Here is a 23157-nt window from a genome sequence, read left to right on the forward strand (position 1 = left end):
ATAAAGGAGAACAAAACAAACGAATAAATGAAACCTGGAAGAAATGGTTAATCATAGAAGGGAATTTGGAAATTAATTAGTATTTTTATACATACAAACATATCCAGAAGAATGTCTCCTCATTTGACATTTTCCCAGTGGAATTAGTATTGGCTTATAAGTCTCAAACTTCTGCAATGAATATATCACTCAACAGCAACCTTTTAGCTGATATTTATATAAGAAAAGTTTATGTTCCCAAACTCAATAATCTAATATTATAAGCAAAATGATATATAGGAAAAGTATCAAGCTACCTTCCAAAAATAAAATACCTTCCAAATACATCAAAATCACAAGTAGTTGTTTTGAAAAGCATGTCTAGTGTTCACAGAGGGATGCATGTGCCGAATGTTGACACTAAGAGAGGCATCATATCATTTTATTCAAAAAACGCGTATGTTTATTGCGGCACTAGTCACAATAGCAAAGACTTGGAACCAACCCAAACGTCCAACAATGATAGACTGGATTGAGAAAATGTGTCACATATACACCATGGAATAATATGCAGCCATAAAAAATGATGGGTTCATGTCCTTTGTAGGGACATGGATGAAATTGGAAATCATCATTCTCAGTAAACTATCGCAAGGACAAAAAACCAAACACCACATGTTCTCACTCATAGATGGGAATCGAACAATGAGAACACATGGACACAGGAAGGGGAACATCACACTCTGGGGACTGTTGTGGGGTGGGGGAAGCGGGGAGGGATAGCATTAGGAGATATACCTAATGCTAAATGACGAGTTAATGGGTGCAGCACACCAGCATGGCACATGTATACATATGTAACTAACGTGCACATTGTGCACATGTACCCTAAAACTTTAATAAAAAAAAAAACTGGTGGCAAAGTTTTGTTTTTGTTTTTAAAATTATTAAGCATTTGCTAGTGGTAAAAACATGAATGTTTCTGTCCTCAAAGATCCTAAGCTCTGTCCTAAAGAAATTTATTTTAATACTTCAAAAAAAAAACTGAATCAGAATATCTCTCATGTTTTCATTCTCTACATGCAGAAGGAAATTTTAAAGTAAGATTTTTTTTTTCTGAGTTCAGAATTCACTTGTGCATCTTTGTTGAAGTTAAGATCTGGTGATATGGTTGCCTTATTTCATATCTGTGAAGTCAGAAACTTGGCAGGATGTGAGATTATACCTTACTTGCACGCAAATAAGTCAGCCTGACACAGTATCATAGATATTGGTGGAAGATCTGAGACTACAGGGTCAGAGAAAAGATCATTTATAACCATAGCAGTAGCAAGAACAAAAATGTAGCACTCGGTTTTTTTCTGAATTCCAATTTCCATGGAGAGATGCAATTAGGATCTCTAATTGCATTAGAGATCCTAATTATTTGCTGGGATATATTTATTATAGTTCTGGGCAGTAGGGTTCTTTAAAAAGAACCTTGATAGTAGGAAACCCTGGCCTTATACAGGCAAATCAGCCCATCTGCTCCTCAAGAGATAACTCTGGAATGCCAAGTAAGCCTACTCCAGAGAGAGAGATGTCCCCATCTTACTGGAAAATAAATCTGTTCTAGGAAGAAATATCTCTATCTCTGTAATTTGTACAAACATCCTTGCAGAGAAAGTATGGAACAAGTTAGCTGTTAATGCCTTTGAAAATGTTTGAATACATGAGGGACTTTTGAAAAATTGTCTCCCTATAATATCTGAATGTTACCACTTGATCAAACTTACTATTGCAGAATGGATACTGGTTTCTTTTTTTATTATAGTGTTAATATATTGTTGATGACTATGGACTTTTTGCCCTTTTTCTTAAAAATCTTTGAGCTTTATGCTCAATATGAATTTTAAACTGAACTAAAATTTTTAAAATTTAATAGCCAACTAATTTCTAGAGCAAAGCTAAGACCTTGAAAACTTTCCTTTCTCATTCTCCAGTATTTTGTCAAAATTATAGCAAATTAAGCTACTAAATAGATAATGTACAGAGTTACAGACTTTGATGTTTTACTAAGGAACAGCACTGTATTATTTTTAGAACTATGAAATGTAAAGCATTCTAAATGTAGTACCAGTAAGAATCACTGAAATGTGATTTCCTGTGGAATTATTATAGCAAAGATATCACAGATCCCTTGTCTAGTAATTCTTAAGTTTTTGTTCATATTGTTAATGATAGAAAAATCTTAAAAGAAGCTAATTAGAATATTAAGCTATATGGAATAAAAAATCTTACTGGGAAAGTTTGCATAATATGTGTTCTTTTCTAAATCTAATCTAATCTCGGACTACTTATAGTATAGAAGAAAGTTCCCCTACAGTTTTGGGACTAGTTTGTGTAGTTTAAGTCTTATTTCTCTCTCACTTATATTGTTGTGATGATTTCTTACTGCTTTCCCCATTTCTAGTTATTTCAGGTTTAGTGAAGTCTATTCCCTGTATTAAAACTGTGTTATTTAATGTGCTTCCAGATGCCTGCAATCATCACTGCACCCTTTCTCTTTTAGTCCTTCAACATGCTCTTCAATATTTATTTGTATAAGATAAACCAGACTACTAGCCTGTTCCAGAATATATTCTATGTATGTCCACATTTTTTTCTATGTGAAACAATTTTCTATATCCTTGTTTGCTAAAATATGCATTATTCATAGCCTAGTTCAAATGACTTTTTCTTGATAGCCTGATGAACTTCAGCATGTATTAATTTTTTAAAAAAATATATGGTCCTTGGCTTTATGTGCCTGTCTTCTAGCAATTATGTGTTCCTTTGTAACAAAGATGTTTATGTTTGGTCTATCTAATTTGTGAATTCATGTCTGTTTTTTCCTACTAGCATGTAAAAGTCACATCTGAGGCTCTGTGTCATGCTGGCAGACATCTTCAGCAAATCATCTTAGATCAATGCTACAATTTTGTTTGTGTGAATGTAAGTCAATTCAAATGATTGAAAGCACTTAAGGATATGAACAAATGTAATGTGGAAGAGAACTAATTTGATTCTTAAATATTTATATGTGTATATGAGATTATGATGAGTTCTTTTACATGTTTTTGGAGATTTTATCTTTGAAAGATAAATAATACTTTTAACAAGCTAATTCCCATAATGAGAAGAGAGGTATTTTGGACAATATTTTCAATTTTCTGTTTGTACCTGGTCCAAAGTAGATAATAAGAGACAGATTTGACTCAATTAGTAGATAAAAATTTGACATGTATAACTTCATGGATATCATTTAAAATTGTTTGTAAATTAAAAACTAAGCTTGATAAATATTTTGAATGTTGGGCAGAATCTCTCCATTTATTCCTTGAATTAACTTTTAAGTCATTTAAAAACGTCTTCTCATATCCTTGTATTTTTCTGGTCTTTTAGGTTATGACCTCTGATTTTCAAGAAACCCAGAAGTTACTGAGCATGCTTGAAGAGAGTAATCTTTGCATTTTATATCCTGTTGTTGTTGTTTCAGTAAGTGAAATTAATGCAGATTTTTCTCAAACTTATGCTTCCTTCTTTGTAACTCAATGTACATATTTTTAAAAACTCATCCAATTGAGAGCATTGACCCATACTCAAAAGAAACTCTTGTTTGTGGATTCCTCTGCTTACTCTCTAGCTATGACTTCTATGACTGAATGCCTTTATTATTGCAATCATTTGGTTGAACTGACAGGTTTGGAAATCTTTTTCAACCCAGCAACCAATTTCATATTTTTTTCCTTCACTAAAATGGCAAAGTATTCGGCTTAAGTCAACTGGTTGTTTGGATAATGTAAAACAGCTTTATTTAATATATTATCAGAATACCATTAGGGAAGCATTCCAGATGTTAATGTGAGGAAAAAACCTTGTGGAAGAAAGCTGATTCTTGGGTTGTTTCATTTTCTCTGTTCCCCTGAAAGCAAAAGTAGAACAAGCAACAAATTAAAGAGAATTCTTTCATAGAAGAATTCTATGAAAAATTCTATGAAGAATTCTTTGAATAATTTCATAGAAGAATGGCCTATGAAAAATTTGGGGAGATTTTTCCATTAAAATCGAAAAGTATACATTTAATGCAGAATTTATTTGATTAGCCCATTAAACTATATAGCAGAGGGGACTATCAGAGAGTAAACTCAGGAAGGAACAAAATCAGAGCCCAAGCGCTCTAAATTGGCTGAGGAGCAGAATGTATAGTTGGTAGCATTTTACTGTGTGAAGGGGTTCCAGACATTAAATTCTCAGAAGTGCCTAGCAGCTTCGAAGTTCCTAAAGCTCAGGCCCATCCCATACTGTGGGAATTTAATTCTTGTCAGGTAAGATTAGTAATAAAGAATAAAGATAATTTGCAATATAAATAACTCTTGACTGAGTAATGCAAGTAGTAACAAATTAACAACTATGGGAGATTTAACTAATTCAGTGGCCTCTTTATTTGGTCATATACCATAAAGATAACTTTCATGGTTGCATCTGGTTTTGAAACCCAAGCTTCTTATGTAATTGATCTTCATAGAACGCAAGCTTTCGTTGAGATTTTTAGGAACAATATGGAATATATCCAATGTTGGAAGCCTCTGAGGCTCTGTAGGATAGAGATGAGTTCGAAGTTCTGTGTTTGGCCTTTTATTCCTCTCTCCACATTTACTTGCTTAGAAAGTTCATTTTTCCATGTTCCCAGATATGGTGGTGAGGCCGTCCAATGTAGTGAAAATAACAAAGGCTTTGAACTCAGAACACTTGTTTCTTGGTCTAGTTACTTAATTGTTCTGAGGTTTGGTTTCCTCAATGTAGAAACAAGGCTAATAACTCTACTTCTTAAGTTGTTATAAGGATGAAAGTGAATGAATGCAAAATGTAGTTTCTAGCACAGTGCTAGGTCCTGATCAGGCATGTGAAGTTAGTTCTGTTTAATAGTCCGGTCCTCTTTTTTTGTCTTTGGATGAGATGATTCCAAATTAACTTTCACAGCTCTAACCTGATTCCTAAGCTTCAGCCATGTATTTCCCAACATTTTTTTTTAAATTATACTTTAAGTTCTGGGGTACATGTGCACAATGTGCAGGTTTATTACATAGGTATACATGTGCATGCTGGTATGCTACACCCATCAACTTGTCATTTACATTAGGTATTTCTCCTAATACTATCCCTCCCCCAGCCCCCCACTCCCCAACAGGCCCCAGTGTGTGATGTTCCTCTCCCTGTGTCCATGTGTTCTCATTGTTCAACTACCACTTATGAGTGAGAACATGTGGTGTTTGGTTTTCTGTTCTTGTGTTAGTTTGCTGAGAATGATGGTTTCTGGTTTCATCCATGTCCCTGCAAAGGACATGAACGCATCCTTTTTTATGGCTGCATAGTATTCCATGGTGTATATGTGCCACATTTTCTTTATCCAGTCTATCACTGATGGGCATTTAGGTTGGTTCCAAGACTTTTCTATTGTGAACAGAGCGGCAATAAACATACATGTGCATGTGTCTTTGTTGTAGAATGATTTATAATCCTTTGTGTATATACCCAGTAATGGGATTGCTGGGTCTAATGGTATTTCTGGTTCTGGATTCTTGAGGGATTGCCACACTGTCTTCCACAATGTCACCAGCAGTGTAAAAGCGTTCCTATTTCTCCACATCCTCTCCAGCATCTGTTGTTTCCTGACTTTTTAATGATTGCCATTCTAACTGGTGTGAGATGGTATCTCATTGTGGTTTTGATATGCATTTCCAGTGATGATGAGCATTTTTTCATGTTTCTTGGCTACATAAGTGTCTTCTTTTGAGAACTGTCTGTTCATATCTTTCACCCATTTTTTGATGGGGTTGTTTGTTTTTTTCTTGTAAATTTGTTTAAGTTCCTTGTAGATTCTGGATATTCAACCTTTGTCAGATAGATAGATTGCAAACATTTTCTCCCATACTGTAGGTTGCCTGTTCACTCTGATGGTAGTTTCTTTTGCTGTGCAGAAGCTCTTTAGTTTAATTAGATCCCATTTGTCAATTTTGGCTTTTGTTGCCATTGCTTTTGGTGTTTTAGACATGAAGTCCTTGCCCATGCCTATGTCCTGAATGGTATTGCCTAACTGGAACTCATCTCTGTACTAAGCGGACCTAATAGACAGCTACAGAACTCTCCACCCGAAATCAACAGAATATACATTCTTTTCAGCACCACATCACACTTATTCCAAAATTGACCATATAGTTGGAAGTAAAGAACTCCTCAGCAAATGTAAAAGAACAGAAATCACAACAAACTGTCTCTCAGACCACAGTACAATCAAATTAGAACTCAGGATTAAGAAACTCATTCAAAACTGCACAACTACATGGAAACTGAACAATCTGCTCCTGAATGACTGCTGGGTGAATAACAAAATGAAGGCAGAAATACAGATGTTCTTTGAAATCAACGAGAACAAAGACACCACATGCCAGAATATCTGGGACACATTTAAAGCAGTGTGTACAGGGAAATTTATAGTACTAAATGCCCACAAGAGAAAGCAGGAAAGATCTAAAATCGACACCCTAACATCACAATTAAAAGAACACATTCAAAAGCTAGCAGAATGCAAGAAATAATTAAGATCAGAGCAGAACTGAAGGAGATAGAGATACAAAAATCCCTTCAAAAAAATCAATGAATCCAGGAGGTGGTTTTTTGAAAAGATCAACAAAATAGATAGACCACTAGCAAGACTAATGAAGAAAAGAGACAAGAATCGAATAGACGCAATAAAAAATGATAAAGGGGATATCACCAGCGATCCCACAGAAATACAAACTACCATCAGAGAATACTATAAACACCTCTATGCAAATAAACTAGAAAAACTAGCAGGAATGGATAAATTCATGGACACATACACCCTCCCAAGACTAAACCAGGAAGAAGTTGAATCCCTGAATAGACCAATAACAGACTCTGAAATTGAGGCAATAATTAATAGCCTACCAACCAAAACAAATCCAGGACCAGACGGATTCACAGCCAAATTCTACCAGAAGTACAAAGAGGAGCTGGTACCATTCCTTCTGAAACTATTCCAATCAATAGAAAATGAGGGAATTCTCTCTAACTCATTTTATGAGGCCAGCATCATCCTGATACCAAAGCCTGGCAGAGACACAACAAAAAAAGAGAAATTTAGACCAATATCCGTGATGAACATTGATGCAAAAATCCTCAATAAAATACTGGCAAACCGAGTCTTGTGCTAGTTTTCAAAGGGAATGCTTCCAGTTTTTGCCCATTCAGTATATTGGCTGTGGGTTTGTCATAAATAGCTCTTATTATTTTGAGATACGTTCCATCAATACTTAGTTTATTGAGAGTTTTTAGCATGAAGGGCTGTTGAATTTTGTCAAAGGCCTTTTCTGCATCTATTGAGATAATCATGTGGTTTTTGTTGTTGGTTCTGTTTATGTGATGGGTTACATTTATTGATTTGCATATGTTGAACCAGTCTCGCATCCCAGGGATGAAGCCAACTTGATTGTGGTGGATAGGCTTTTTGATGTGCTGCTGGATTTCGTTTGCCAGTATTTTATTCAGGATTTTCACATCGATGTTCAACAGGGATATTAGCTTAAAATTTTCTTTTTGTTGAGTCTCTGTCAGGTTTTGGTATCAGGATGATGCTGGCCTCATAAAATGAGTTAGGGAGGATCCCCTCTTTTTCTGTTGGTTGGAATTGTTTCAGAAGGAATGGTACCAGCTCCTCTTTGTACCTTTGGTAAAATTCAGCTGTTAATCTGTCTGGTCCTGGACTTTTTTTGGTTGGTACGCTATTAATTACTTCCTGAATTTCAGAACCTGTTTGTGGTCTATTTAGAGATTCGACTTCTTCTTGGTTTAGTCTTGGGAGGGTGTATGTGTCCAGGAATTTATCCATTTCTTGTAGGTTTTCTAGTTTATTTTCATAGAGGTGTTTATAGTACTCTCTGATGGTAGTTTGTATTTCTGTGGGATCAGTCATGATATGCTCTTTATCATTTTTTATTGTGTCTATTTGATTCTTCTCTCTTTTCTTTTTTATTAGTCTGGCTAGCGGCCTATCTATTTTGTCAATCTTTTCAAAATGCCATCTCCTGGACTCATTGATTTTTTTGAAGGGTTTTCTGTGTTTCTATCTCCTTCAGTTCTGCTCTGATCTTAATTATTTCTTGTCTTTTGGTAGATTTTGAATTTGTTTGCTGTTGCTTCTCTAGTTCTTTTAATTGTGATATTAGAGTATCGATTTTAGATCTTTCCTGCTTTCTCTTGTGGGCATTTAGTACTATAAATTTCCCTCTACACACTGCTTTAAATATGTCCCAGAGATTCTGGTACGTTGTGTCTTGGTTCCCATTGGTTTTAAAGAACATCTTTATTTCTGTCTTCATTTTGTTATTTACCCAGTAGTCATTCAGGAGTAGGTTGTTCAGTTTCCATGTAGTTGTACAGTTTTGAGTGAATTTTTTAATCCTGAGTTCTAATTTGATTTTGTTGTGGTCTGAGAGACGGTTTGTTATGATCTCCATTCTTTTACATTTGCTGAGGAGTGTTTTACTTCCAATTATGTGGTCAATTTTAGAGTAAGTGTGATGTGGTGCTGAGAGGAAGGTATATTCTTTTGATCTGGGGTGGAGAGTTCTGTAGATTTCTATTAGGTTCATTTGTATCAGAGCTGAATTCAAGTCCTCATTATCCTTGTTAATTTTCGGTCTCGTTGAACTGTCTAATATTGACAGTGGGGTGTTAAAGTCTCCCCCTATTATTGTGTGGGAGTCTAATTCTCTTTGTAGGTCTCTAAGAACTTGCTTTATTAATCTGGGTGCTCCTGTATTGGGTGCATATATATTTAGGATAGTTAGCTCTTCTTGTTGCATTGATCCCTTTACCATAGGTAATGCCCTTCCTTGTCTTTTTTTATCTTTGTTGGTTTAAAGTCTGTTTTATCAGAGACTAGGATTGCAACCCCTGCTTTTTTTTTTGCTTTCCATTTTCTTGGTAAATCTTCATCTATCCTTTTATTTTGAGCGTATGTATGTCTTTGCATGTGAGATGGGTCTCCTGAATATAGCGCACTGATGGGTCTTGACTGTTTATCCAATTTGCCAGTCTGTGTCTTTTAAATCGGACGTTTATTCCATTTACATTTAAGGTTAATATTGTTATGTGTGAATTTGATCCTATCATTATGATTCTGGCTGGTTATTTTGCCCGTTAGTTGATGCAGTTTCTTTATAGCATCAATGGTCTTTACAATTTGGCATGTTTTTGCAATGGCTGGTAACCAGTTGTTCCTTTCCATGTTTAGTGCTTCCTTCAGGAGCTCTTGTAAGGCAGGCCTGGTGATGACAAACTCTCTCAGCATTTGGTTGCCTGTAAAGGATTTTATTTCTCCTTCACTTGTGAAGCTTAGTTTGGCTGGATATGAAATTCTGGGTTGAAAATTCTTTTCTTTAAGAATGTTGAATATTGGCCCCCACTCTCTTCTGGCTTGTAGAGTTTCTGTTGAGAGAGCCGCTGTTAGCCTGATGGGCTTCCCTTTGTGGGTAACCTGATCTTTCTCTCCAGCTACCCTTAACATTTTTGCCTTCATTTCAACCTTGATCAGTCTGACGATTCTGTGTCTTGGGGTTGCTCTTTTCGAGGAATATGTTTGTGGTGGTCTCTGTATTTCCTGAATTTGAATGTTGGCCTGCCTAGCTAGGTTGCAGTTCTCCTGGATAATATCCTGAAGAGTGTTTTCCAACTTGGTGTCATTCTCCCCATCACTTTCAGGTACACCAATCAGACATAGATTTGGTCTTTTCACATATTCCCGTATTTCTTGGAGTCTTTGTTCGTTTCTTTTCACTCTGTTTTCTCTAATCTTGTCTTCTCGCTTTATTTCATTAAGTAATCACTGATATACTTTCTTCTGCCTTATCGATTCAGCTATGGAAACTTGTGTATGCTTCACGAAGTTCTTGTACTGCGTTTTTCAGCTGTACCAGGTCTTTTATATTCTTCTCTACACTGGTTATTCTAGTTAGCTATTTGTCTAACCTTTTAAAAAAGTTCTTAGCTTCCTTGTGTTGGGTTAGAACATACTCCCTTAGCTCAGAGGAGTTTGTTATGACCCACCTTCTGAAGCCTACTTCTGTCAGTTTGTCAAACTCATTCTCCATCCAGTTTTGTTCCCTTGCTAGTGAGGAGTTGTGATCCTTTGAAGGAGAAGAGGCATTCTGGTTTTTGGACTTTTCAGCCTTTCTGCACTGGTTTCTCCCCATCTTTGTGGTTTTATCTACCTTTGGTCTTTGATGTTGGTGACCTCCCGATGGGGTTTTGTGTGGATGTCCTTTTTGTTGATGTTGATGCTATCCTTTCTGTTTGTTAGTTTTCCTTCTAACAATCAGGCCCCTCAGCTGCAGGTTTGTTGGAGTTTGCTGGAAGTCCACTCCAGACCCTGTTTGCCTGGGTATGATCAGCAGAGGCTGCAGAACAGCAACTATTGCTGTCTGAGCCTTCCTCTGGAAGCTTCGTCTCAGAGGGGCACCCACCAGATGCCAGCCAGAGCTCTCCTGTATGAGATGTCCATCAGCCCCCACTGGGAGGTATCTCCCAGTCAGGCTACGTGGGTGTCAGGGACCCACTTGAGCAGGCAGTCTGTCCATTATTAGAGCTCGAATGCTGGGCTGGGAGAACCACTGCTCTCTTCAGAGCCATCAAGCAGGGTCGTTTAAGTTTGCTGAAGTTGCGCCCACAGCTGCCCCTTCCCCCAGGTGCTCTGTCCCAGGGAGATGGGGGTTTTATCTATAAACCCCTGACTGGGCTGCTGCCTTTTGTTCAGAGATGCCCTGCCCGGAAAGGTGGAATCTAGAGAGGCAGTCAGCCTCACTGAGCTCTGGTGGGTTCCACCCAGTTCGAACCACCCAGTGCCTTTGTTTACACTGTAAGCATAAAACCGCCTACTTAAGCCTCAGCAATGGTGGACGCCCCTCCCAGCACCAAGCTCGAGCATCCCAGGTCGATCTCAGACTGCTGTACTAGCAGCGAGAATTTCAAGCCAATAGATCTTAGCTTGCTGGGCTCTGTGGGTGTGGGTCCCACTGAGCCAAGCATTGGAGGGAATCTCTGGGTCTGCCAGTTGCAAAGACCTTGGGAAAAGCACAGTATCTGGGCAGAAGTATACTGTTCCTCCAAGTACAGTCTGTCATGGCTTCCCTTGGCTAGGAAAGGGAAATCCCCTGACTGCTTGCACTTCCCATGTGAGGCGACGCCCCACCCTTCTTCAGCTCGCCCTCCGTGGGCTACACCCACTGTCCAACCAGTCCCAATGAGATGAGCCAGGTACCTCAGTTGGAAATGCAGAAATCACCTGCCTTCTGTGTGGATCTTGCTGGGAGCTGCAGATGGGAGCTGTTCCTATTTGGCCATCTTGAGTTGTCTCACTATTTCCCAACATTTTATTAGGTACTTCCATTGGAGTACTCCCCTTTCAAATTTAGCCTGTCAGATATATCACAGAAGCACGTTCTCTATAAGTTGACTTCTTTTCTTAATGGTAGTACAGCTATGGCTATATAGGCACCCAAATTGGAATCTGCCACCTATGAGTTTTCCTTTTACGTTTCTCTCTCTGTCCCCCTCCACCAAATGCACAAAGACAGGCACATAGGCTCTCTTATAATTATTTTTTGAGTTAGAGTCTCACTCTTTTGCCCAGGCTGGATTGCAGTGGCATGATTATGGCTCACTGCAGACTCAACCTTTTGGGCTCAAGTGATCCCTCCAGCTCAGCCACTTGAGTAGCTGAGGCTACAGGTGTATGCTGCCACATTTGGCTGATTTTTTTTTCTATTTTTTGTAGAGATGGGGTCTCACTTTGTTGCTCAGGCTGTTCATGAACTCCTGGCCTCAAGCAACGCTCCTGCCTTCCAAAGTGCTGAGATTACGGTCATGAGCCACTGTGCTTAGCCCTAAGTTTTGAACTGTTAGTTCTTCTGTTCATTGCTATTGTGTCTCAATCCTAGGCCTTTCTATTCCCTCTGTAAATATTTGAATTTAGTTTTCTCTTGACTTCTATTGGGTTCCATCTCGTGTGTCCCAGTGAATGGCAAAATTGTCTGGCTGTCTGTTGTTCCTGTACTAAGCTAAGAGAAAAGATAACCCTTTAGTTAGGGTGTACATGTCTCTCACAACTAGTTTTAAAATAGAATTAAAAGTCTGTATGCTAAAATATTGTACAATGTTTATTTTAAATCAGAATATTATCCCTTTATAATACTTGAACGTAGGCATACTTCAGTTTATTGCACTCTGAAGATACATGTTTTACAAATTGAAGTTTTTTGGCAACCCTGTGTCTGGCAAGTCTATTGGTACCATTTTTCCCACAGTGTATGCTCACTTCCTGTCTCTATCACGTTTTGGTAATTCTCACAATATTTTAAACTTTTTCATCTTTATTATATCTGCTATGGTAGTCTATGATCAGTGATCTCTGATGTTACTATTGTTGTGCTGGAACACTGCAAATCATATCTGTATACGGTGGCAAGCTTAACTGATAAATGTTGTGTGTGTTCTTATTGCTCTTTTGACTGTTTCCTCATCTCTCTCCTTCTCTTTGAGATTCCCTATTCCCTGAAACAAAACAATATTGAAATCAGGCCAATCAATAACCCTACAATGACCCCTGTGTGTTCAAGTGAAAGGAAGAGTCCTGTGTCAGTCACTTTCAATCAAAAGATACAAAGCCTAATTTAGAGCAAGGCCCTAATTCCCTTCAGTTCTGTGAAGCCTGCAGAAAGTGAAGAAGTTACAGAAGAAGAGTTTGAAGCTAGCAGTTTATTCATGTGGTTTAAAAAGACAAAATTGTCTTCATAACAGAAAAGTGCAAGGTCAAGCAGCAAGTGCTGATGTTGAGGCTGCACTAAGTTATCCAGAAGATCTAGCTGAGATAATTGATGAACATAGCAATGCTAAATGGCAGATTTTTCAATGTAGATGGGACAGCCTTCTATTGGAAGAACATGCCAGGTAGGGCTTCTATGGACAGAGAAGAGAAGTCAATGCCTAGCTTCAAATGATAGACTGACACTTGTTAGGAGCTAATGCAGCTAGTGACTTTCAGTTGAAGGCAGTGCTCACTTACCATTCTGAAAGTCCTAGGACCCTTAAGAATTATGCTAAGTCTGCTCTCTGTCTGTGCTCTATAAATGGAAGTACAAAACCTGGATGACAGCACATCTGTTTACAGCATGGTTTACTGAATATTTTAAGCCCACTTTTGAGACTTAATGCTCAGAAAGAAAGATTCCTTTCAAAATATTACTGCTTATTGACAATGTACCTAGTTACCCAAGATCTTTGATGGAGTATAAGAAAATTAATGTTACTTTATATCTGCTAACACAACATTTATTCATCAGCTTATAAATCAAGGAGTCATTTAGATTTTCATGTCTTATTTTTGAAGAAATACCTTATTTAAGGCTATCACTGCCCTAGACAGATTCCTCTGATGGATCTGAGCAAAGTAAATTGAAAACCTTCTGGAAAGGATTCACCCTGTTAGTTGCCATTAGGAACATTCATGATTCATGGGGGGTCATAATCCAACCCTCATGGAAGACTCGGAGGGATGTGACTTCAACAAGGGGAAGTAACTGCTGATGTGGTGGCAATAGCAAGAGAATAGAAGTAGAGTCTGAATATATGACTAAATTGCTGCAATTTCATAACACTTAGATGGATGAGGAGTTGCTTCTTATGGATGAGCAAAGAGAAAGTGGTTTCTTGAGATGGAATTTACTTCTGGTGAAGATACTGTGAACATTGTTGAAATGACAATAAAGGATTTACAATATTATATAAACTTAGTTGATAAAGCAGCAGCAGAGTTTGAGAAGATTAAGTCCAACTTTGAAAGAAATTCTGTTGTGAGTCAAATGCTATCAAACAGCATCCCATTCTACAGAGAAATTTTTTTTGTGAAAAGAAGGATCACTCTAGGCGGTGAATTATGTTGTTGTCTTATTTTAAGAAGTTGCCACATCCACCCAACCTTCAGCAACCACCACCATGAACAGTCAGGAGCCATTATGCCAGCAAAAAGATTAGGACTCACTGAAGGCTCAAATGTTCATTAGGATTTTTAGCAATACACGGTTTTAATTTAAGATATGTATATTATTGTTTAGTCATAATGCTATTGTGCACTTAACGGACGATAGTATAATGTAAATATGACTTTTATATGCCATGGGAAATAAAAAATTTCATGTGACTCACTTTATTGTGATATTTGCTTTATTGGCTCCAGTAGTCTGGAGCGAAACTCCCAATATTTTTGAGGTATGCCTGTTACTTTTCCATTGCATAGGCAGACTTAGTGTGGTGATATTATGAGCATTATTACCTTAATAGAAAAATGTGTCACTAGATTATATCTAGAATCTGTATCCATAGGATGGAGCAAATCACTAGAAAGCATACAGTAAGTAATGCTGGCTTCTTGGATGGAGAGGCAAGTGAATAGTGTCTGGGTGTTTGAATTGTCCTGTCAGTGATTGTGAATATGACTGATCAGGCTTCATCCTTTTTCCTTCTGATACCACCTTCACCAAAAATGGCCAGAAAGCAATTTCAGTTTTCCTATTAATGAAAATTTGGCAGAACATTTCAAATGTGCACCAAATTAATAGATGTATGGAAAATATGATAATTATAAAATAAAGTAAAATGAAAGTCTTAAATCTAGATATGTCACAGTTTACTCATTAATAAGAGGAAAAACTACTGATACACATACATACATAGAGTGTTTGCATGTGCAAATTCATATGCAGACATGTATACATATGTTTGTAATTGGAAAATTGCATACCAGGCACTTTAGAGGCTATAGTGTTCTCTTTCATTCTGTCTGAATTAACTTTTCTGGAAGATTAAACCAAGAAAGAGGCCCTACCACAAGCTTTTTTTTTTTTTTTTTTTTTTTTTTAAATATAAGACTTTTGTTAAACAACTTTAAAATTTGAAAAGAATGGTCAAAAAGAGTGTGATCACTTGCTTTCCTAAGCAAGTAGGTTTTATTCATCAGAAAATATATTACAAAATGATATCAAAGTTATAGAAAAATATGTCCGTTTTTATTTTTGAGTTATGTGATTCCACAGATATTCAGTGCATTTATTGTAAATGTTTAAAGGCCATTTTGTCTTGGCTGAGATTTGCAATGGTTTACAATGGTTCTTTTTCTTATACAAGAGTCTTTGAGTTCCAATTTCAGTCCATCTGAAGTAGCCAAGTAAAATTGTGGCTATTAGACATTTATGAGACTTTTCAATAGAGAGACTAGTTAAGGTTGTCATTTGCAGTGTCATCACTTTTTAGTCTACAAGAACAGATATTAAAGAAAAATGAGGCTGAATGTCAACTTAGGTGGGCATTTGGCAAAAACAACATTGGGTTAGGTTTGAATGGTAGAAATTTCTTTCAGCCTACAATACTGATGAAACCTCCATTGTCTCTTACATTCTCAAGTATATAAAAATACTTTGGAATTCCCTGGTATCTGTCATTCAATAGATATTCTAAAGGGACATGTAACTTTGAACCTCATGTGTATTATTTCTCCTGGAAGAAGTTAAGCAGTGAGTGGATAGTTAATGGTGCTTGGTTGTTGGTACATTGGTATCTAGCATAATTGGATTTTATTTTAGGTTCTGCAGAGATCTTGACTACATGAAGATCAACTTTTTGTCTCTAATGAAAGGTGAAATGGGCTAGAGATTATTTAACATGTGAAATTTTTGTTAGCTAAGATAAACTGGCACAAGTAAGAGGCTACTATTCTAAGATCTACTTACAGAAGGGAACAAATTTTCACCATGAAGAGCAGAAAAAAAAATTTGAGACTTTGTTTTTTAAAAAACTAAGATACTTATTAAAATAGTCTTATCTTATTAAAATCCTTTAGGTTATGTTTGCAAAATTAAGCTTTTTGTATAATCTTGTGGACATTATATAATAGTATGTTGTGATATGCTTCATTTCAAGTGGTTATTGATTGATTGATTGATTAATTGACTGAAACAGGGTCTCACTCTGTTGTCTAAGCTGGAGTATAGTGTGATCATAGCTCAATTAAGCCTCCATCTCCCAGGCTCAAGTGATCTTCCTCCTAAGTAGCTGGGAGTACAGGTTCACACCACTATGCCTGGCTAATTTTTTTAAGTTTTGGTAGAAATGAGGTCTTGTTGTGCTGCCCAGTCTGGTCTTAAACTCCTGAGCTCAAGCAATCTTTCCACCTTGGCCTCCCAAAGTGTTGGGATTACAGATGTGGCCACTGCACCCAGCTTTGAGGTGGTTAGTTTTTCTAAAATATTTTTAGGGTACTTCTAGATTTCTAAAAATATTCATTATTAATCCTTTGATATTAGAAATATCTTTGGACCATCTCTTCGGTCATTATTCTCCTTTATTTTTATATGTTTTATGTAGTCTTTTGAGAAGTTCTCATTTCTATGCTATTTAGCATGATTTAAGGAGTCTGACAGTATTACTTTGACCAACTTAATAAAATACTTATGTTTTTCTAGATGTAACTTTATTTTATTGTAATTATATTGAATTCTCAGAATTCTACAGATTTTTGCCATCATCTACTCTATTAGTCTGTTTTCACACGGCTATAAAGATACTACCCTAGACAGGACAACCTGTAAACAAAGGAGGTTTAATTCTCACAGTTCCGCGTGGCTGGGGAGGCTTCAGGAAACTTACAATCATGGTGGAAGGAGAAGCAGGCACCGTCTTCAAAAGGCGACAAGTGAGAGAAGAATGAAGGAGGAACTTCCAAACACTTACAAAACCATCAGATCTCAGGAGAACTCACTATCACGAGAACAGCATGGGGGAAACCACCCCCATGTTTCAATCACCTCCCTCCCTTGACACATCAGGATTATAGGTCCTGCCTTTGACATGTGGGAATTACAATTTGAAATGAGATTTGGGTGGGAACACAGACCCAAACCATTTAGAGACTGGTGGTGATATTGATTACTTGAAGTAAAATAGATTTCAGCGTTAAGTGGCCTGAAATTGTCGTGTGGGTCATATTATAAATGTTCTGTTCTTAATGAATCTGTGTATGTTAGTATGACATTATGATTCTATGCAGTCTTTTAACTGTGAGCTTTTAGAAATACTTGCCTGATAACACCACACCTTATACTAAGAGAATATCCCTACTCAGGTGAAATTTTTTTTTTTATTAGAGACTGGTCAGCATAACGGAATTTTATAAGTTTAGATCCCTTATGTCTTAAGAAGAAAAATCTAATGCTACAAACCATCACTTTCTTTTGTAAAAATAAAATTCTTTCAAAATTATGTTTGAAACTTTTTTCATATGTGATTTTTCTAAATGCTTCGTCTATACTCTGTTGTCGAGGAGCTCAATTTTTGCCCTGATTTGACTGAAGTTATTGTTAGCCTTCTGTTCCTTGCATTTACGGGGGTGTCTCGTATTGCTACCACCTCTGTCAGATTGCATCTTTCAAAAAGGATTTTCTAAAAGTTTTTTGGGTGGTGACCTGTCACAAAAGATATGATATGAACATGGGACATATCCAGTTCTCTGTTTTCTTCTCTTATGTGTTTTTGTTCATTAAGTAATCATGAAAACATTCTTAGAAAAAGGAAGTAATATAGTAAATGTGTTGCAGTACTAAAAGGTAAATTCATAAAATTTCTCAGGTAAAAATCACTTTAAAAAGATTAGATTTGGCCGGGCGCGGTGGCTCAAGCCTGTAATCCCAACATTTTGGGAGGCAGAGGCGGGCAGATCATGAGGTCAGGAGATTGAGACCATCTTGGCTAACATGGTAAAATCCCATCTCTACTAAAAATACAAAAAATTAGCCGGGTGTGTTGGCAGGTGCCTGTAGTCCCATCCCAGCTACTCTGGAGGCAGAGGCAGAAGAATCGCTGGAACCTGGGAGGCAGTGAACCGAGATCGCACCACTGCATTCCAGCCTGGGCGACAAAGCGAGACTCTATCTCCCCCACCCCAAAAAAAAAAAAAAAAAAAAAAAAAAGAAAAAGAAAAAGAATAGATTTTTACCTACATTAAACAAGATTTACAGGCAGTAAGAATCTGAACTGTAGGCTGAGTTCCTTGCTTACAAGTTAGTGATCAGAGAGCTGTTTTTTTACCCAGTGATAAAGGAGATTTCAGGAGAAAAAACGAACTGTATATGTTTTTTAGCAGTATTATGTAAAACCACAAATAATACCTTCCCACATCCAAAAAGTAAAATAAAGTTCCTCATGTATTTGATTCTGTCAAGGTTTTCCCAAAATATCTTTTTCTACTATTAGATAAAATAGTGGACAATATTTTGTTATTTAAAGCTTTTTTAAAGAAACACAGCAAGTTCACATAATAGGTACCAAATAAGTGTTTAATTGTTAAAAGTGGGAAGAAATTGGCAACAAATCTAAGTTCAAAATATAAAGCAAACTCTTTAATTTTACTCGATAAAATAGTTAATCGCATTTTCCATAGCAAAAGTTTTACTGTAGTTATCTAGATAATTACATGAGAGCTTTGCTTTTCTCTGCTTGTATATACAATGATTTTATTGGTGTTTTATGAGAGTTAAAAATCTCATGAATTTACTTTAGCTAAAAGCATAAATTACCAAGGGAAATTTTAATACTGTGAGAAACATAACCTTCAAAAGTATTGAATTGAGTTCTAGTTATTAGGAAGTAGTTTATTGACATTACAATAAATTATCTTTAAAATACTTGAAAATATTTAGTATTTGAACATGTCAGCAAATTAAAAAAAGAAAAGAAAAGAAAGTCACCATCCATTTACATTTGATATTTTCACATCTGGAGAAACTGTCACAGATGTAAATTGTTTCCAGAATGTTCCAAAGCTCACCAGTGGCAGAGCCAGCAACTGAATCAATCTAGTGTATTACTGTGTATCATATATACCTGTTATTTTTATGTTCTCATGAATGTACTAAGTAATAGCATGGAAAAAGTAGAAATATACACACATATATGTGTTTAATATTCCTTCTTAATAAAAAATGACAATTTAAAAAACATAGTGATTCCTTTTGTGTGCTAATGGCTTCTTACTTTAGCTTCATAGAGGGTATTGAGCCTTACTGGATTTGTTATAAAAATCGATGATGCTGTTAAATTTAATACGGGATCCCAGACATATCTTTGTCATCTTTTACTTAACTGCTTGTTCTTCTGTTAACTATTATTACTAGACTAAGAAAATGTGTTTTCAAGGCACAAGTTCATATCAAACAAAAGAGCTGGCTATTTTAGTTCTCACTGCATCCGTACTGGGTCTACTTTTTATCATCTGTTTCAGGTCCCTGATAGTTTACATTTTTAAATGAATAGTGTGTGTGTGTGTGTGTGTATGTGTGTGTATGTGTGTAATAACCAATGATTGACTTTAAGAGCAGGCCAGTCCAAATCCCTGTTCCATTCCTGTCTCAACCTTATTGCTACTGTAGCCTTATGGATTCTTTCATTTTTTTTTTAATCAGAAAAACTATAGCTTTATTATATACTGAATTTTTATGTTGGCACTGAAGAGATATTAAAATTTTCTCTTTCATAGTTGTACACTGCTCCAGTGGCAGAAATACAATTACTTGTATAAATTCTATAAATTTTTTCATGCGTTTTCTGCTAATGTAGTAAGTCTCAGGTATTTCCTGCCTAAATCAATAAGAAAACCTAAATAAATACTGGTTAAAAATACCTTTGGAACCTTTATCTAGTTGAGGTCATGAATGGATTCATTTCTAACACAAAAATGAGGAATGATGAAATCATTCTAGTAGGAGATGTTGAATAGAAAGAATTGACGGTGTTGTTATAAGTTTTAGGAGATCTTTGCTTATGACTAAATGATTAATGGAAAGTTTGTGTTATGGGATATAGAATACTCCCTGAGATTAGTTGTGATGGACATGTGACTGATGTATAAAGAAATGATTCTCATAGGGCATACCTCGCTAGTATTCATTCTTTTAATGGTAAGTTATTTTCAGATAGAATGGAATTCTGAAGCAATGTGTGAATAAAATGAATTCCAGAGGACTTTGTCTAAGTTTTATGAGTGAATTTTTCTTGATTAACCACAGGGTTTGGTATTGCTATTTATTTCCCTATTTTAAGTAGTTTTGTCAAGTTGGTCAGATGACTGAGATTGGCAAGATTTTGAATTTATTTTCCAGTGCTATTCTAGTAAATCAGTTTATAACATTTAAGATGAAATGCACAGGAGGCAAAATAAATGAAACTAGACTTTATTAGGCATTTCACATTGATTGTAGCCCTAGGTAAGAAATTTGAACAATTTATGTGGTCATTCAGTTTTTTTAAAAGATGCCTGGCAACTTCTCTCACTAGTTTTTTGGGGTTTTTTTGTTTTTTTGTTTTTTTTTTTGCTATTGACTTCTATTTAAATAATGGAAATAGACTTTAGCTTTAATTCTTATATGCTATTTCTTTACAAAGATGGAACCAAATATTTTCAATATCATTTATTAAAGTTAACGGTTATATTTTGTAATTAATACCTAAAATTAATACAATTTAAGTATGCCTTTTAATATGGCTTTGTTATTATAATATTTAAAAGAGCATTACTTCATGTATAAATGTAACTTGTAAAATGAGCATGGTAAGGATACCGAATCTAGAGTTAAGATTTAAGGCACAAGTACTAGGTCTTCAAATAACAAGTGTCTCTTAACCTGTCCAAGTTACTTAATGTTTTTGAACTTTAGTTCAAAATCCTGATCTGTAAACAGAGTGGGATGCCTTTGATGGCATCTAAATGGCTTGCTTTTTTTTTTTTTTTTTTGAGACAGTCTTGCTCTGTGGCTCAGGCTGGAGTGCAGTGGCATGATCTCAGTTCACTGCAACCTCTGCCTCACGGTTCAAGCAATTCTCCTGCCTCCACCTCCTGAGTAGCTGGGATTACAGTCACCTGCCACCACGCCTGGCTAATTTTTTGTATTTTTAGTAGAGACGGGGTTTCACCATGTTGGCCAGGCTGGTCTCAAACTCCTGACTTCAAGTTACCCACCCACCTTGGCCTCCCAGAGTGCTGGGATTACAGGCATGAGCCACTGTGCCTGGCCCTAAATGGCTTCTTTTTCTAAAAATATTTTCTATGCTAGAACATGCTGTGAAGTCTTTTTGCTTTCATATGCTCTTGTGCATGTGTAGATTTAATGTGTAGATTTAGCAGAATAATTCAGGTTTTAACAGTCATGTTAAACATGAGTCAGGTGATATGGTATTCCTATTTCAAGCCATTTTTGAGACCTTCTGTGTTAATTCTTATCACAAGACTCATAGGTTATTTTGATGTTTTCTCTTGTATTTGTCCATTTCTTATCCTCCTTTTTTTATGTCCAATTTTTACAGATTAAGTCTAAATTTTCCCTTTTTGTGTTTCATTTTTTCTCTCTGCTTAATAACTGCTAAAAAATATTTTTTCACCAGTGAATCTATCCTTTCGTGTCTATCCAAGCCCTTCCATCTGAGAATGACTCCATAGTGAGTAATGCTCACACTATTTCTTCCTACCAATTCATTTTAAACTTATTTTGTATATACTATCCAGTTAGCACTTGGCAGGGAATGATCTTATTCTCTCCCTTACCTAATAGATTATTTAATATGGATTCACATAGTATTGATTTAATGTCTGTGCGATAGATATTTTGGCCTACATGGAGCTTATTTGATAATATAATCTTTTTTAAAAAAAGCATCTTAATTTAGATTACTGAAATATTCTATATAAGCTAATTTTCCAGGTTATTATATATTAAGGAAATAATTGTATTGGTCTGTTTTTTCTAAAATAAGGATTCATAATAAGAGTTTACTTAAAATGACCAGAGTTAGCCAGGAAAGTACTTTAGTGACTGGGAGTTGACAAAATCCCTGGTCCCTTTCCCTTCTATCTACCACCTAAGGTTTGAGAAATTTAGCCAGGTGTGCTTGAGAAAGAGGCAATTTAGCCTGGAGAAGTCGTCTTAAGGATGTGAGAGGAAGCCAAGATTTGGAAGACTGAGCAGGGTCCAACTCTGTGAGGAGTGAGAGGACTGGCATTTCTATATGGACAAAGAAGCACATAGAGTGGTTGGAATTAGAAGGAGCCACTGAGTGCGTCTGAAACTGAAGGAATGGCAGATTGTAAAGTGTTGAGTTTGAGCTGGGCCTTCTAAGTTTAAAGTCTATAAAGCAGCACTGCCTAGTATTAATTGATGTGATCAGATTTCCATTTTATACATCCTGGATACAGGACAGAAAGTAGATTAAAATAAGCAGAAAAATTTGTGGTTTAGTTGGGAGGCTGCTGCAGTATAATAGTACAAGAAATAATAGTGGTAGTGAGGACTAGGTTAGTGTATTGGACTGAATGTTTGTGTCCCCTCAAAATTTATGTGGTGAAATCTTTACCCTCATAATGATGGTATTAGGAGGTGGGTCCTTTGGGAGGTGATTAGATCTTGAGAGTAGAGCCCTCATGAATGAGATTAATGCCATTTTAAGAAGAGTCAGAGTTTGTTCTCACCACCTGAGGACACAATGAGAAGTTGGCAGTCTGCAAGCTGGAAGACGGCCCTCATGAGTACCTGATGATGCTGGCTATCTGATCTTATACTTCCATCTTCCAGAACTGTGAGAAATAAATTTCTGGTGTTAATAAGCCATCTGGTCCGTGGTATGTGTTATAGCAGGCAAAACAAAGGCAGATAGTTTTAGTGGGAGTGAACAAAATGAAATCAAGATATATTTAAGAGATCAAAGCATTAAGAATTGAAGCTTAAATAAATGAGAGAAAAGAAGTATAACCTCTAATTTTATGTCTCATAAAACTTGGCGAATGATAGTAAGATAGGGAAGATTAGAGAGGGAACTTTGTGGTTTGTTTTTTAAGGTTGAATAGGCAGATGAAGATCCCAGATTTTTTGGCAAAGTATAATTAAAAAGATTTTATTCATATTCAAAAGTTTTCTGTTCGTGTGTGTGTGTGTGTGTACGAAAGCTCTTAAAGCTTTCTTTGAAAGGCAAGTTAGACTCCTTTGT

The 23157-nt window shown here is 36.3% G+C and overlaps 1 protein-coding gene across 14 annotated transcripts in view; it reads left to right on the forward strand.

Annotated features, from left to right (window-relative positions):
- Positions 1-23157, forward strand: part of CRPPA (CDP-L-ribitol pyrophosphorylase A) — a 328167-nt gene that overhangs the window by 156069 nt on the left and 148941 nt on the right. For 10 of the 14 annotated variants that reach the window (XM_063667502.1, XM_063667503.1, XM_063667504.1 and 7 more), the window contains 2 exons: positions 2860-2952; positions 3403-3495. The exons of 1 other annotated variant lie outside the window; for it this stretch is intronic. In XM_063667502.1, the coding sequence (XP_063523572.1) occupies positions 2860-2952; positions 3403-3495 (186 nt within the window). Of the gene's footprint in view, positions 1-2859; positions 2953-3402; positions 3496-12618; positions 14279-16742; positions 22714-23157 lie in introns of those variants that run through there. 3 more of the 14 variants (XM_054494931.2, XM_063667509.1, XM_063667508.1) reach the window with 2 other exon arrangements.

Source organism: Pongo pygmaeus, chromosome 6, assembly GCF_028885625.2.
Source record: "Pongo pygmaeus isolate AG05252 chromosome 6, NHGRI_mPonPyg2-v2.0_pri, whole genome shotgun sequence".
Lineage (NCBI taxonomy): Eukaryota > Metazoa > Chordata > Mammalia > Primates > Hominidae > Pongo > Pongo pygmaeus.